The sequence below is a fragment of the Cetorhinus maximus genome, chromosome 3 (assembly GCF_964194155.1).
Source record: "Cetorhinus maximus chromosome 3, sCetMax3.hap1.1, whole genome shotgun sequence".
NCBI classification, from domain to species: Eukaryota; Metazoa; Chordata; class Chondrichthyes; order Lamniformes; family Cetorhinidae; genus Cetorhinus; species Cetorhinus maximus.
In genome coordinates this window covers 122,525,195-122,540,443 of record NC_135881.1, presented here as the reverse complement: position 1 = coordinate 122,540,443, position 15,249 = coordinate 122,525,195, and the positions used below count along the sequence as shown (strand labels likewise).

Below are 15,249 nucleotides of genomic sequence, written 5' to 3'. Positions count from 1 at the left end.
CATTAAGTAAAGTTTTTAAAATCAGGAATAAAATGTGCAAGCACCACAATCAGTCACCTGAACATATACATGATAAAAATTTTGTCCATAGATTTTTATTTCTCTTTCATTTAAAAACAGAAACCTCATCCTGCCCTTGATGAGGTTTCATGAAAAATGCAAAGTTCGCCTGGCCAATTCACCCATCCATCCGCCAACCGTAAAGTTGGGCGGACCACAAAAAATGGGAGACAGTTGCACCTTTAATGACCTTAATTGGCCTCTTAATTGTGGGCAGGCACGCTTCCGACTTTTGCACGCGCCCGCTGACCAAAATATTGCACGAGTGCGAGATGACGTCGGGACGCTTGCCCGATGTCACCTCACGCGATTTCTCGTCCAATTGGGTTGGGCGGGTGCCCAATCGTCGAACTAAAAGTTCCGCCCTATGTGGTGACTGTAAATTAAATGCCTTTGGTCATTTTGTTGTTGGTGGTGCTACTCAACCACCAATGTAGGAATTTCATGGCTGTTCTGGGGGTTTGCATGAAGCTGACATCCATTTGGACAGACCTTCATATAGCGACTTTCAAAATGAAATTGTAAATATACTTGAAAAGGTAAATGTTCCAGTGCTGTGGGGTAAGAGCGGGGGAGTGGGACTACTGGGATAGCACTTTCAAAGAGCTGGCATAGTACAATGGGCTGAATTACCTCTTTTTGTGCTGTAAGATACTATTATTTAATAGGAAAAGAAATGGCACAACTATTGGTCACCAAACAGTGGAGAAGGGAAGATATGTAGACAATTCATACAGATATGTTAAAACAACAGGGAAATAATGTGGAATTGTTTTACCTATCCTGAGTTAGACTGGAAATACTTTTTAGAATGTACCTAGGACTATTTCCTAGATCAATGTGTTATAGTTCAGGAAAGAAAGAATAATTGTTTGATTTTGTTTTAGGAAGTGAAATAGTCAAGTAACTGGTGATAGTAGGAGGACAGTTGGGAAATAGTGAACACAACGCTATTAGGTTAAATGTGAAAATAAAAAGGAAATATGAAAAGTCAACATTAAGCATGCTCGAATCAACAAAGGGCAATGTTCAGCAAGATAAGAAGTGATCTGATTTAAACTTGCTGAGCAGGAAAGTTAACAAGCATGATACAGTGGGAAATCTTCAAATATGAAATGGATAAAAGATGAAATAAATATATTCCATGAGATATAAAGAGGTTCACCAAAGTATAATGTTCCATGGCTAAATAGGGATTGAAACTTAAGGGGAAGCACATTATAAGATTGCAACAACAAAGAAGAAATTATGAGGAATATAGAAACAGTCATAGGTACGTGAAAAAAGAGATAAGAGGGGCTAAAGGGGATATGGACAAATGCTAGTAGATAATATGAAAGGAAATAGTAAAGGCGTTTATAATTATACAAAAAGGGAAAGAATAGTTAAGGAGAGGGTAGAACTGTTATGTTCTGAGGTGGAAAATCTATATTATGGAGAATGTGGGTATGGCAGAGATCTCACTATAGCATGTAGATAAGTAATTATGCATTAAAATATGTGTCGCTGTTTGCACTTCCTTGCTGCACCACTTAGATTTCATGTTGTCATAATTTTGTCACACTTTCTAGGTCAACTTCTTCACTTAATTTTTTGTGTCCACATTTAATATGGATTTCTCCTGTATAAACTCGTCATGGTGTAATTATATCCTCCCACCATTGTGTCCCTGCAGTACATCATCAGCACTGTCGCCTAGCTCTGGAATAGGTTTGAAAAAGAAAATCTTGCATTTATATAGCACCTTTCACAACCTCAGGGCATCATAAAGCATCGTGAGTGAGAGTTACAGAGCCCCTAATAGCCATTTTTAAAAATGAAACCCCCAATTCCCATCACTTACTGTCCACAATCAGTGTGGTTGTTTTGGAAAGGTAGGCATGTGCCTTTCTAAGTCCCCTTTACTGTGTGATCAATCAAAGGAAACAGCAGCAGGCTTTTGTGAGTCTAAAAATAAAGAAGATTATTTATGCACACATTCACCCCGAGTCTAAACGCTACATCAGTCACACACCACACACTCAAGAAAGATACAATTAAAGAAGATAGTGCACTTATTTATACAAGTGTTAAACCAAAATGATAGTTAAAAGTTCACATGCTTAGCTTACTGTAGGAAATCGGTCATTGGAGACCTTGTAGAGAAAGAAGTCCTTTTCCACTCTTGGATTGTAGTTTAGATGGGTTCAAATAGCTGAATGCAGATATCCAGATTGTTGCAGGGTTCCCTCAAAGCGATGAATTTTCAGCAGGTTGCAAAGCTAGGCACTTGTTCTTTTCATATCAGGAGGTCAAATTTCTTTACCGGTGGACTTGGAGTTTTGGAATCAGCCTGGGAGGCTTTTAAAGACTCTACAGCCTCCCGGCTCTTAAAAGGCGAAGATGTCACATTCTTTTTGCTGCAGCTGTTCTGCAGCTTTTGCTACCTTCTTGCAGACTGCCCAGATCTTTTCTGGGTCTTTCTCCAGCACAGTTTCAGTCACATGACCAATACTGGCATTGTCTAACCAGAATGGTTTGGAAATCCAAATACATCACTACATCATAGGAGAGAGATGGTGGTCTTTCACACGTATTCTGTAGATAACTAGATAAGCATGGATCTTGGAGACAAGGGGCAGAATTTTGCCCTTGATGGGCGGGCAGGCCCCACTGGCTCGGCGGCGGGCGGGCAGTCAAAGTGGGCCCTGCCGCCATTTTGAGTGGGTGGGCCAATTAAGGCCCACCCAGCGGGCTGCCTGACGGGAAGCGCGATGTGCTTACTGTGCGGGGGAAGGGATTCCCCAACTGTCAGAGTGCGCACTTTCGCACATGTGCGTGAAAGAGCACACATCTCCCTGAGACTAAGTGCTGTCTCAGGGAGATCGGTGAAAGCTTTATAAACATCAAAAATAGAAAAATAAAAAAATTATTAACATGTCTCCATCGTGACAATGTCACACGAGATGGGATATGTTAATAAAAAGCACAGAAACTTTATTAAACTTTTTAAAAACAGACATGAAACCTCATCCCGCCAGTGGATGAGGTTTCATGTTTTTTCAGAAGCCCGCTGGGGCTCCTGGCCTGCCCACCAACATTAAGGTTGGACGGGCAGGGCCTTTAATTGGGTTAACTACCCTGTCAATGGCCTCAATTGGCCATTGACAGGTTGGCGGGCGGACAGCTGATTTCGCTGTCCGCCTGCCTTCCTGAATATTTAAATGGGGCGGGATGATGTCGGGGGTTTGCCCCGACGTCATCCCACGTCATTTTCACGTCAGTGAGTGGGCCCCGCCCCCAGCTCGCCGACGGAAAAATTCTGGCCAAGAAGTCTAGAGGTCTATTGATTCTGTGTTTGGAGTGAATTTTGAGCAGGTGTGAATTCCATAAAGGGGCCCTGTCTAGGTATGGCCAGTCAAAGCAAAATCCCCCACTCAGGATGACTCAATTAAGAACTTCCCAGAAGCTTGAGACATTCTATGTTGAAGTTGCAATGGTCTCTTGACCCTTTGGCAACCATATTAGCCACCTTATGAGTGTCCATTTTAAAATATAAAATACAGTTCCAGAAGCTTCCACTGGAAAATAGTCCAACTTTGAAGTAATGAAGAGGGTTCGTCTTCACCGGGCATGACAATGACCCACTTCACCCAGGAAAAGAGAAATTGCCAGAGTTACTTTTAACATACTTTGAACTGACCTTTCATCTTACACAGAGAGAATGGTGGAACTCTTTTTTTCAAAATCCATCCCATGATCAGTCAGGCCTTGTCTTTCAGTTTTGGAGGAGCAGAGGTGTCGTTTAAACAGAAGTAAAATAATCTTCTACCTTAGAGCTTTCATTCAATTTGCTAATAGATATACATTTATTCGTACCTTGAAAGGGGGAAGGAAGGAAAATCTGTGGGTGATTTGTGTGTTACTGCAGCACCACCTAGCTGTGCGGCCTCTTGGAAAGTAGTGGCATGTAAGTGAGCATGTGTGGATGAAGAGCTATGAGTTTGTGTGTTTGGAGAAGCTGAGATCCTATGATTTGTTATTTTCTGTTTAACGATGGTTTCCTCCCCCCTTTTGCTTTACCTGATTCCACCTTCCTAACCTCATTTGTTTGAAATCTTTCCCAAAATTTAATTAGGGAGAAAGAAGCTGCAAATTATATTTAGTCAGCCTAAGGTAAACCTAAATTTATAATTAAAAGTTTTGCCTGATTTTATGACATGGCAGATGATCTGTGCCAGGCGGATCAAATCCACGAGGGAAACTTGATCCCGCTATCACAACAGTTTTGCAATTTGTATTTATTTCGAGATGTGCGCCCTGAATTCAGCAGTAATGAGTCCACCAAGAGTTTAGAGATTTTTTAAAAAAACTAAAATTAAAATGTTTATGTGGTAAAGTGGAGTACCATATACCTTCAAGAGAATGCAAGTGGACGAACCATGTGACAGTACTGACCAATCAACGTACAGCTCGGGCTCCTGTTCAACTGTAAGTCTAGAGCTGGAGGTGGTTGTGGGAGCACGCAAGGATTTAACGCTCTGCCTTCTGTTGCAATAAACAATCACAGTCCGTTCTTATGTCGGTCTTTCTCCATTATTGATAGCGAGCATCAACTAACGGGTGTATGTGAGGGTGTGTAATTCGAGTTTACTCAACTGATGAACTCATAGAGTCAAGACATAAAAACTTATTGACAAAAGAAAATATTTCAAGCACATACAAATTACTACTATATTAACTCCTAAAATCCCTAATTAACCTGGCTCCCAGTTATACCCCTTTTAAGGTGATGGTCCAAAAGTAGATTTTTAGATATTAAACAAATCCAGCAAATGAACATAATACCCTGGACAGCAGAATTCAAAGAACAGCATGCAGGTGCGATCAGCAGATCTGGGAGCGGCCAGGGAACAGACCACTCACCGCCATCAGCCCCCAGCTGCGATTTCACATTGGCTGGCCAATTAACGGCCAGCCAGCGTGAAGCATGCGCTGAAATGCTCAGCGTTGCCGGGGTGGGGGCAGGAGGAGGGCAGGCACTGACATAAGCGTGGGCGCGGGCAAGCGCAGAATGAAAGCTCCATAAAGACAAAGAGCTGCCTCAGGGAGCTGAAGACTCCCAAAGTATTAAATAAAGATTTTAAAATCAGAACAAGAATGTCCAAGCATCACAAACAGTCACCTGAACATATACATTATAAAAATGCTGTCCATAGATTTTTATTTTTTTATTTTAATAATGGAATCATCTCCGCAAAATAAAGCCAGTCCCACAAGAAGAAATGGAGTCTTCATCTAAGCTTGAGTCTGTGCTGCATGTCACATGGTTTGGAAGTACCGGTGGAGCCTGTGGGACCCGAGGGGGCTAGAGAGACAAACCTGCCAATTTCCATTGAGGAACCTAGTGGACAACTGTCCCCTGGAAAGGAGGTCTTGAAGATCTCGCCTGTGGATGAGATTTCATGAAAAATGCCTGGCCGATTCGTCCAGCTGCCAACCATAAGGTTGGACGGACCACGAACAATTGGGGACAATTACAACTTTAATGAGCTTAATTGCCCTCTTAATTGTAGGCGGGCGTGCTTCTGACTTAAGCATGCGCCCGCCGACCAAAATATCACGCAAACGCAGGATGACGTCGGGATGCTCGCCTGACATCATCACACGCTATTTTATGCTCGAGCAGGTCGGGCGCGCACCCATATGCCGACCTGAAAATTCTACCCAAAGTAGCTTTCCCCAGCTTCGGTTTCTGTAGACAGCAGGCTTAATGCACAAATACTGGAGGCTTCACACCATTCTGTTAGATCTTACAATGCCTTCTCCTGACTCATTCTCCTTTATACATGTTTCTCCCTTTTTAGCATGTAAATTCCATTGTTTCCATATGTCTTTGTGTCCTTGGAACTTTTACCTTTCTCATAATATAAATCTTTTAATGTTGCTACTATTCTCCTTAACCTCTTTGAAATTCAAATCCCCCTTCATCTATCTAAAATGCAAATTCCCTTTACATCTTACATGTTAAGACCATGTTTACTCATTAGCATACTAAAGATACTTCTACACCTTACTTGTTTTGATAACTTTGGCTTGCAGTCTGCTTGGCTATAAAATGTAATTAAATTACACACGCAGACAGAACAACACCCCATGAACCTACTTTACACTAAACCAGAAAAATATATCTTCATGACGCTGAATAAAATAACTTATGGACTGTCCTTAGAGAGGAAATGAAGCATTAAAAGTTTGAATTAAGAATGGCTGCTGAATCAATCTCATCTTTTGTCAAGCAATTGTGTTTGGTCTTGGTAATTGAGAGCCTCTAACTGATTTGTTAACCATATATACATTATTGTTATTTTAGACAGGGTTGAAAAAGAAACATTAAAGCTTTTGTTATACTGAAGTAACTTGTTATGAGAAAGCCTGTAACTACAGTTTTGTAACTCTATGGGCAGAATTTAACAAGTTGGCGAGCGGGGGCGGGGCCCGCTTGCCAACACGTAAAATGACACGTGGTGACGTCAGGGGGAACTCCCGACGTCACTGTGCCCGATTCAACTTTTCAGGAAGGCGGGAGTGCAGCCAAATCAACTGTGCACCTGCCGACCTGTCAATGGCCAATTGAGGCCATTGACAGGGTCAGTTAAGCAATTAAAGGACCTGCCCGTCCAACCTTAAGGTTGGTGGGCAGGCCAGGAGCCCTGGCGCGAACTGGAAAAAGCATGAAACCTCATCCACGGGCAGGATGAGGTCTCATGCAGGCTTTAAAAATTTTTAATAAAGATTGTGTAAAAATTATGGACATGTCGCAACTCATGTGACATTGTCACATGAGGGGACATGTAAAGGAAATTTTATTTTTCTATTTTTGTCTTTTTTACACTTACAGACAATCTCCCTTAGGCTGCACTTAGCCTCAGGGACATGAGTGCGCTCTTTCGTGTGCATGCACGAAAGAGTGCACTCTCGATTTTGGGAACCCTCCCCCCCGCCTGCACAGGGAGCACGTAGCACTTCTGTGCGGACATCCCGCTGGGCGGGCCTTAATTGGCCTGCCCATGTAAAATGGCACCGTGCCTCCAATCGGGGGCGCCGATCAGAAGCGCGCCCACACGTTCCCGCCCTTTGCTTCATCATTAGGTGTGGGGGATGAGGGTAGGATTTTGGCTTATTTAAACTTTGCTTGTTGTGCTTGCGGGAGTATCAAACAGTTGGTTGACCATAATTTACTGCTCATTTTAACATTATTTCAGTCAGTCACTTTAACCCCTGACAAGGGGGCTTTTTGCTTCTACCATTTCAAATGCTTTATCACTTCAGGGTTCTCGGAATGGAATATATGTAAACAGCTGTAATGGGGAGTCTCTAAATACAAACTGTTGGCTATTATTTACTTCTCCACTTTCTTGGGAAATGGAACGGGGAATGAGAAAAGGTTAATCTGATCCTCTGTAAACCTTTCAGGATAGTGAACGGTATCAGTAAAATACTTCCCATTATTTTTTCTCTAAAGAATGCCCTCATTTCATCCTGATTGAGAGGTGGATTGGGCAGGGATTGCCTGGGGCTCAGTGCTATAAATAATTTTTCAGATTCCCCAGCTTCCATGCTGAACCCGTTCCATCTGTCCGTCCTTCCCCAACACTGCACCTGCTTCCATGTGGGTTCTGGTTTGGCACTATGTTATACCTTGTTGGCCATAGTGTTGCTATTACTCCTTTGGTCCACTTGGAGAAAGAATAAGTTTCCAGGAAGGGTGAGAATCTTGCCTTCACTTTGTGGTCCTTAATAAATTTAGAGCACTGCTTCAGTGCCTCACGCATTCTGTTTCATTAAATGCCTCTTACCAAGTTTTATTAAGTTATCCATTAAACTACTTCTAACAATCTTTCTCTGAGAAACCACAGAATCTTTACAGTGCAGAAGAAGGTCATTCGGCCCATCGAGTCTCCACTGGCTCTCTGAAAGAGCGTACTACTTAGCCCCACTCCCCTGCCTTATTCCCGTAGTCTTGCACATGCTTTCTTTTCAGATAGCAATCCAATTCCCTTTTCAATATCTCGATCAAACCTGCCTCCACCAATTTATTTATTTTACATCTCAGGCTTCACAAGGAAGCCTTGAGCCTTCTTTATCCCCAATTTTCCTCCAGATCATATCCAGAGCCTGACTGTGACTGACCATTCCACCTGCTCTGCCACAATCCTGGGTCACTGCTCAATTGCTCTCTGGGAAAAGTAACATTTCCAAATATTTAATCTGTTTCCTTAGCTTGTATAGGTCGGTCCTAGTTCTACCTGACTCTATCACTACAGACATGCTTTCTGTTAAACAATTGCCCATACCTCTAATGACCTTATATAACTAGATCAACTGTAAAGGGATTGCCATAGGTGCACGTAAATTTTCAGAAGGCTTTCAATGAGTTATCTGACAGGAGTCATGCTACAAACCTTCAATTGTATGGCAAAAACATAGAAAGTTATTGAATGGGCAGAAAAAAAAGTTTAGGGCAAATGTTGCAGAGCCCTCAGAGTAGCGAAGCCTAAAAGGAATTTTACCTGCAGTTAATGAAGAGTTTTGGCAACTATTTCAATACCATTCGTGGTGTTCTTATGTTATCCATTTTTTATCCCCCATGATATCCAACTTAACCCGTAACTCCTGAGTTACCTTCCCAGAATCTTTATGGTGTAACTATCCATCGTGGTAAGTTGACCTTCCATGGAAAGCCACAATACTTAAACACCCTTATGAGTATTATTTTATAAATCAAAAAAGTGGATTACATAGATTTCTTTTCCTTGTTCCACTTTCTCTAGTGCAGTGCTGGCCTGCCACTTACAGCTTTGTCAGTGCACTTATTACATGTCTATAAGATAGCAATGTATAAAATCCTACAATATAAATGGACTAGTGTATACACACCAAAAATTTTGAAACAACCTTTTCAGAACAAATGTGTAAAACAACTTACTGCGAAGATACTAATCTACATAATTGTATCTAGAAAGCAATGGTATCATTTTTCTGTCAATATGCTCCATTTTTTATTTATTTACAGAATACAACAATTTTCCACCAACTCAGTTGCAGAGAGAAGTGGCTGCAACCTAAAGAATATGAAGCTGAAGAAGGTTGGTTTTGGAAGAGAACTGAGGATAAAGAGCCCCTCGCCTCCTCTTTATTGCTGATCCTTTTCAATAGGACTCTAATTCTGCTCAGCTGGGCTATTCTCCTACTCTGGAATTTTCAGAAACGTTTGCAAGCCTTCCTGGTTAATTCGAGAACATGTGGAGTTTTTCCAGTTGCAAAGGCCTGAATTTTTGATCTTGAGTTGGGTGCACAGAGTCGGGAGAATTCCTGGCTCCACAGACCTGACTCCTGAAGAAGTGCCCCAAAAGGTCAGATTTTCATTCTGGTGGAGGTCAGGTTTTCATTCTGGTGGAGGTCAGGTTTTACGGGAGCCGTGCTCACCGCCCCCGGAAGCAGTTTGGAGGCAGTCGGGTGCGGAGGCAGGCTGGGCTAAAGGCCCACCTCAGTGCTCCAGCATTTTGTCCCAGCAAGTGGGAGAAAAAGAATAAAACAAACAACAGCCCTCCAGCTCTCACCCCTCACCACCCCCATACATCCCCATCAGGGCATAGGGGGTGGGGGGAGGGTGGGTGTGCAGATGGTGCCAAACTCCTAGGCCTGGGGCTGGGACCTGGCCTCATTGCTCTAAACGGAGTTTCTTTTGTTGTCCCCCCAGCCTGTACAGCCAGAGCTTCAGACTGAAAGACCGACTTTAAAAAAAAGCTGAACCTTGAGGCTGAGTTCCTTGCCGGTCTGTCAGTTTCACTGAGTTACTGCGCTGCTGCTTCTGACCTTCGGGGAGCTTTGTGGTTCCGATTATTTTTTTTGAAAATCACGCTAGAAAACCACGAAGCCACCCAAAGTTCAGCAGCAGCGGAGAGTGTCCTTGCTTGAAAAATGGTAAGTCAAATCTCTATTTTAGAGACAATTGGATTCTGATGGGTGTGGAAAGGGTGAGATGGTTGGGTTATGCTGCTCACTCACCCCCCCATGCCCCTTTATCCCCTCCATGCCAACCCATGCCCCTCCACTCACCCCCATGGCCCTTCATACCCCGTCCCTCACTTAGAATAGTCCATTGGTAGGTAAGATGCACACTGGCTCACTATGACCTTAGTCCACACTCATCAAACAGAATGGGAACTTACAGAAAGGTGTAGTTTTGAAAATTTCATTTCCATTTTCTTGTATCATATTAGTGTTTACATATAGAAAGTACTGATAGCTGTAACTTGATAACACATAAAATAACAATCAAGGGGAGGTCATGCCTGACAAATCTGTTAGAAGTTTTGAGGGGGTAACGAGTAGGTTAGACAAAGGAAAGCCAATGGATGTTATCTACTTGGACTTCCAGAAGGCCTTTGACAAGGTGCCACACAGGAGGCTGCTCAGTAAAGTAAGAGCCCATGGTGTTAGAGGCAAGGTACTAGCATGGATAGAAGATTGGCTGTCTGGCAGGAGGCAGATCTAGATGAAGGAACTGAGGTCATCCTGGCTAAGTTTGCAGATGATACGAAGATAGGTGGAGGGACAGGTAGTATTGAGGAGGCGGGGAGGCTGCAGAAGGATTTGGACAGGTTAGGAGAATGGGTGAAGAAGTGGCAGATGGAATACAACGTGGGGAAGTGTTAGGTCATGCACTTTGGTAGGAAGAATAGAGGCATAGACTATTTTCTAAATGGGGAGAGAATTCAGAAATCTGGAGTGCAAAGGGACTTGGGAGTCCTAGTCCAAGATTCTTTTAAGGTTAACTTGCAGGTTGAGTCGGTAGTTAGGAAGGCAAATGCAATGTTGGCATTTATTTTGAGAGGATATAAAAGAATATAATATAAGAATACTAGAATATAAAAGCAGGGATGTGCTGCTGAGGCTTTATAAGGCTCTGGTCAGACCACATTTAGAATATTGTGAGCAATTTTGGGCCCCGTATCTCAGGAAGGATGTTCTGGCCCTGGAGAGGGTCCAGAGGAAGCTCACAAGAACGATCCCAGGAATGAAAGGCTTAACATATGAGGAGCGTTTGAGAACTCTGGGTCTATACTCGATGGAGTTTAGAAGGATGAGGGGCGATCTGATTGAAACTTACAGAATACTGAAAGGCTGAAAGGCCTGGATAGAGTTGACGTGTGGAAGATGTTTCCATTAGTAGGAGAGACTAGGACCCGAGGGCACAGCCTCAGAGTAAAGGGAAGACCTTTTAGAACAGAGATGAGGAGAAACTTCTTTAGCCAGAGAGTGGTGAATCTATGGAATTCATTGCCACAGAAGGCTGTGGAGGCCAGGTCATTGAGTGTATTTAAGACGGAGATAGATAGGTTCTTGATTGGTAAGGGGATCAAAGGTTACGGGCAGAAGGCAGGAGAATGGGGTTGAGAAACTTATCAGTCATGATTGAATGGCGGAGCAGACTCGATGGGCCGAATGGCCTAATTTCTGCTCCTATGTCTTATGGTATATAATAATGTTTATCACGTCATGAAATAAAATATTCCACGCTTTCTTATTGTCTACAGGCTTTACCTATATACTCCAAAATGTTGGGAATTAATTAATTTTGAAACATTTAATTTCATTTTCCTTGCAGTTTTCTGTCGTGTCTATGTGGCAGACCATTCTTATGTCAGTTTCCGAACTAAAATGTCAACGTCAGCACAGCAGCTTCTCCACACTGTAGCTGAAAAGCTTCAGCAATGTGAGGAGGATTTGATACTAGTGATAGTCAGTTCCACTGAGGGTGAGTTTCCTCTTGCCATATCAAATTAAAGGTTTTAACGCAAAATATGATGCTTCCATTATTATTTAGGTTTAGGTTCCTAATTTTAGAAACTATTAATTGTTTCAATGCAGAGTTAAAAGTGGTTTTACCCATCGCTGTTTTGACATGATTTTAGGAATTGAAATGGTTGTTTTGCCTGATTTCTAATTCAAGCTTTTTTTTCCTGTTTCTAGAAAGGCGAATTCTTCGACCTGATGACGTGTCCATTTTTAAATCTCTGGATCCCACCACTCGCTTATTTGTTTGTAAAAAAGATCCCAATGATTTCTTGGTAAGAAACAGTTGCCCTACTTTTGTGCAGTAAACCATGCACCAACATTCTTGGTTTCTCAGTCTACTCTCTGATCTCAGCTGGGAGGCATTAAATTATGCAAAGCAGATGTGAATGTGGCTGTATTGGAAACTGAAGATAGTCTGGGCACTGGACTGTGTGACACAATCAAGGGCAAGCAGGAAGAAAGTTAGACAATAAGCTAAGCTCAATTTTGAAAATTAATGGACATAAACACCCATTTAGTCCAGCTCAATATGGGTATTATTTTTACCAAGTTTATACAGCTCTCTCTTTTTGCTGCCTGTACCAGTGTGACATCACAGATTAATTTGAAACTCTATTCTTTGATACTTCAGTGGGGATATTAGATCTTCATTTTAAATGGGTTAGCGCTTCACCTAAAATAGCAGAGAGTGAAATTTCAGACAAACACATTCAGGTTTTGTATTGATTATCCCACCGTATCATTCCAGTACTATAGGACTTCATAACTTATTCAATAGGAGACACATCCAGTTATTAATCTGATATTCATGTATCTCTTCCAGACTCTTACAGCAGAAAGTGATGAAATACCACAGCAAACTATCCAAATGCTTGGAATGAACACCTGGCAATTGGCCAACAAATTAACCAATTTTGATTGGGATTTATTTAACTGCATCTGTGAAGTAAGTGTTAGCCATTAAACAAGCTACCGAGTAACTTATTTGCACACGTCAAAGCATTTATTTGTTCTGTTCAGGAACTTCACTGTTGTAAGTGAATATTTTGAATACAGGTTGAACATCTTCTTAACAACACAAAAACAGAAATACCTGGAAAAACTCAGCAGGTCCGGCAGCATCGGCAGAGAAGAACAAAGTTGACGTTTCGAGTCCTCATGACTTGTTTTCAGTTCTGTTGAAGGGTCATGAGGACTCGAAACGTCAACTTTGCTCTTCTCCGCCGATGCTGCCAGACCTGCTGAGTTTTTCCAGGTATTTCTGTTTTTGTTTTGGATTTCCAGCATCCGCAGTTTTTTGTTTTTATCTTCTTAACAACTCCTGAAATAAGTACATACAATGCACTGAAAGAAGCCCCATGCTGTTTGTTCCCTTTAGCCAGCTGTTTGTATTAAGCAAACACTGAACTAGTGGCAGAGCAAGCAACTTGTCATTAGCTAGAGGATCATATATCAGTGTGCACTGAATTACTTATAATGATGTAACATTTAACTAAAGTTATTTCTGTCTGATGGCTATTCAAAACTATGATGACTATTCTGTATTTGAATAAAATGCAGAACTATTGGACATGTCCTTACAGAAATGTTTGTTTGACATACAAACCCCAAGCCCCCAACCACAAACTCGCATTCCTCTGATTCCAGTATTTTCTGTTTACAATTGCATGTGTTCAGCCACCTAGACCCCATGCTCTAAAGTTCCTGCCTGCCCCCACCCACCTGAAATCCTTGGACTTCTACACTTCTCTCTCCTCCTTTCAAACTCACCTTAAAAACTTCTTTGGCCAAGCCTTTTGTCAACCCTCATAGCAACTCCTTCCTTGACTTATTTTTCTAATTTAAAGGCACTATTTAACTCCAAATTGTTGTTATTGGAGTTGTCATTCAAGTTAACAGAAAAAAATGTAACTTGATTGTTGAGGAGAGTGAATATCCAGGTGTGAAAGTGATGAAGAAGGGTCAGCTTTGAAGAAGGGTCTCGAAATGTTAACTCTGTTTCTCTCTCCACAGATGCTGTTAGACCTGCTGAGTTTTTCCAGCATTTTCTGGTTTTGTTTATGAAAGCGAAATAGGTCAGCGTGATCAGGCTGAACCAGAATCATAATAGGTCCAGTCTCTTCCCACCTACATTTGTGATTCTTCTGACACCCTACGGCATTTCAACCATTTCCAGTTTCTTGGCCTTAATCACCTCCTCTTCACTGTGAACGTCCAATCCCTCTACATCTCCATGCCTCACCAGGACAGTCTGAAAGCTCTCCGCTTCTTCTTTGAATGAAGGCCTGAACGTTCCCCATCCACCACCACTCTCCTCCGCTTGACTGAGCTTGTTCTCTCTTTGAACAATTTCTCCATTAACCTGACTCACTTCCTACAAATAAAAGTTGTGGCTATGGGTACCCACATGAGCAGTAGTTATGCCGATCTTTTTCTCATGTATGTGGAACATTCCTTGTTCCAGTCCTACTTAGGTCCCCTCCCACAACTCTCTTTCCAGCTCATAGATGATTGTATTAGTGCTGCTTTCTGCTCTCTTTCAGAACCAGAAAAATTCATCAATTTTGCTTCCAATTTCCACCCTTCTCTCACCTTCACATGGTCCATCGCCAACACTTCCCTTCCTTGGCATCTTGTCTCAGTTTCTGCAGATAGACTGTCCACTAATGTTCATTACAAGCCCACCAACTCCCACAGCTACCTCAGCCACTCTTCCTCACTCTCTGCTTCCTGTAAGGACTCCACCCCATTCTGCCAGTTTCTCTGAGTCTGCCATTTCTATTCAGATGATGCTACCTTCCACAACTGCGCTTTCGATATACCTCCCTTTTACCTGAACCGAGGATTACTCCACCACCACCCCCAGTGGTGACAAAGACCTCAACCCTGTCCGACCTATTTCCCACACTCCAACCTCACCTCTTCCCCTCCCTCCCAGAACCACAGTATTCTTCCCCTTGTCCTCACTTTGCACCTCACTAGCCTCCATATTCAAATAATCATCCTCCGCCATTTCCTCCACTATCTCCAGCATGAACCCACTACCAAACACATCATCTCCTTCCGTCCCGACAGCATTCCGAAGAAATCGTTCCTTCTGCGACACCCTGGTCCATTCCCCTGTCACCCACAATATCTCATCCCCTTCTCACGACACCTTTCCATGCAATTGCAGAAGACGTAACACCTGCCCCTTTACCTCCTCGCTCCTCACTGCCCAAGCCCCCAAACATTCCTTCCAGGTGAAGCAATGATTTATTCTTTCAATTTAGTATACTGTGTTTGCTGCTCACAATGCATTCTCCTCTACATTGGAGAGGCCAAATGCAGACTGGGTCAATGCTT

At 42.5% G+C, this 15,249-nt stretch overlaps 1 protein-coding gene across 2 annotated transcripts in view; it reads left to right on the top strand.

Annotated features, from left to right (window-relative positions):
* Positions 1-15,249, top strand: part of LOC144678872 (rap guanine nucleotide exchange factor 5-like) — a 282,112-nt gene that overhangs the window by 216,784 nt on the left and 50,079 nt on the right. For both annotated transcript variants that reach the window (XM_078538871.1, XM_078538872.1), the window contains exons 16-19: positions 9,116-9,188; positions 11,714-11,863; positions 12,079-12,176; positions 12,728-12,850. In XM_078538871.1, coding sequence (XP_078394997.1) covers positions 9,116-9,188; positions 11,714-11,863; positions 12,079-12,176; positions 12,728-12,850 — 444 coding nt within the window. The remainder of the gene's footprint in view (positions 1-9,115; positions 9,189-11,713; positions 11,864-12,078; positions 12,177-12,727; positions 12,851-15,249) is intronic.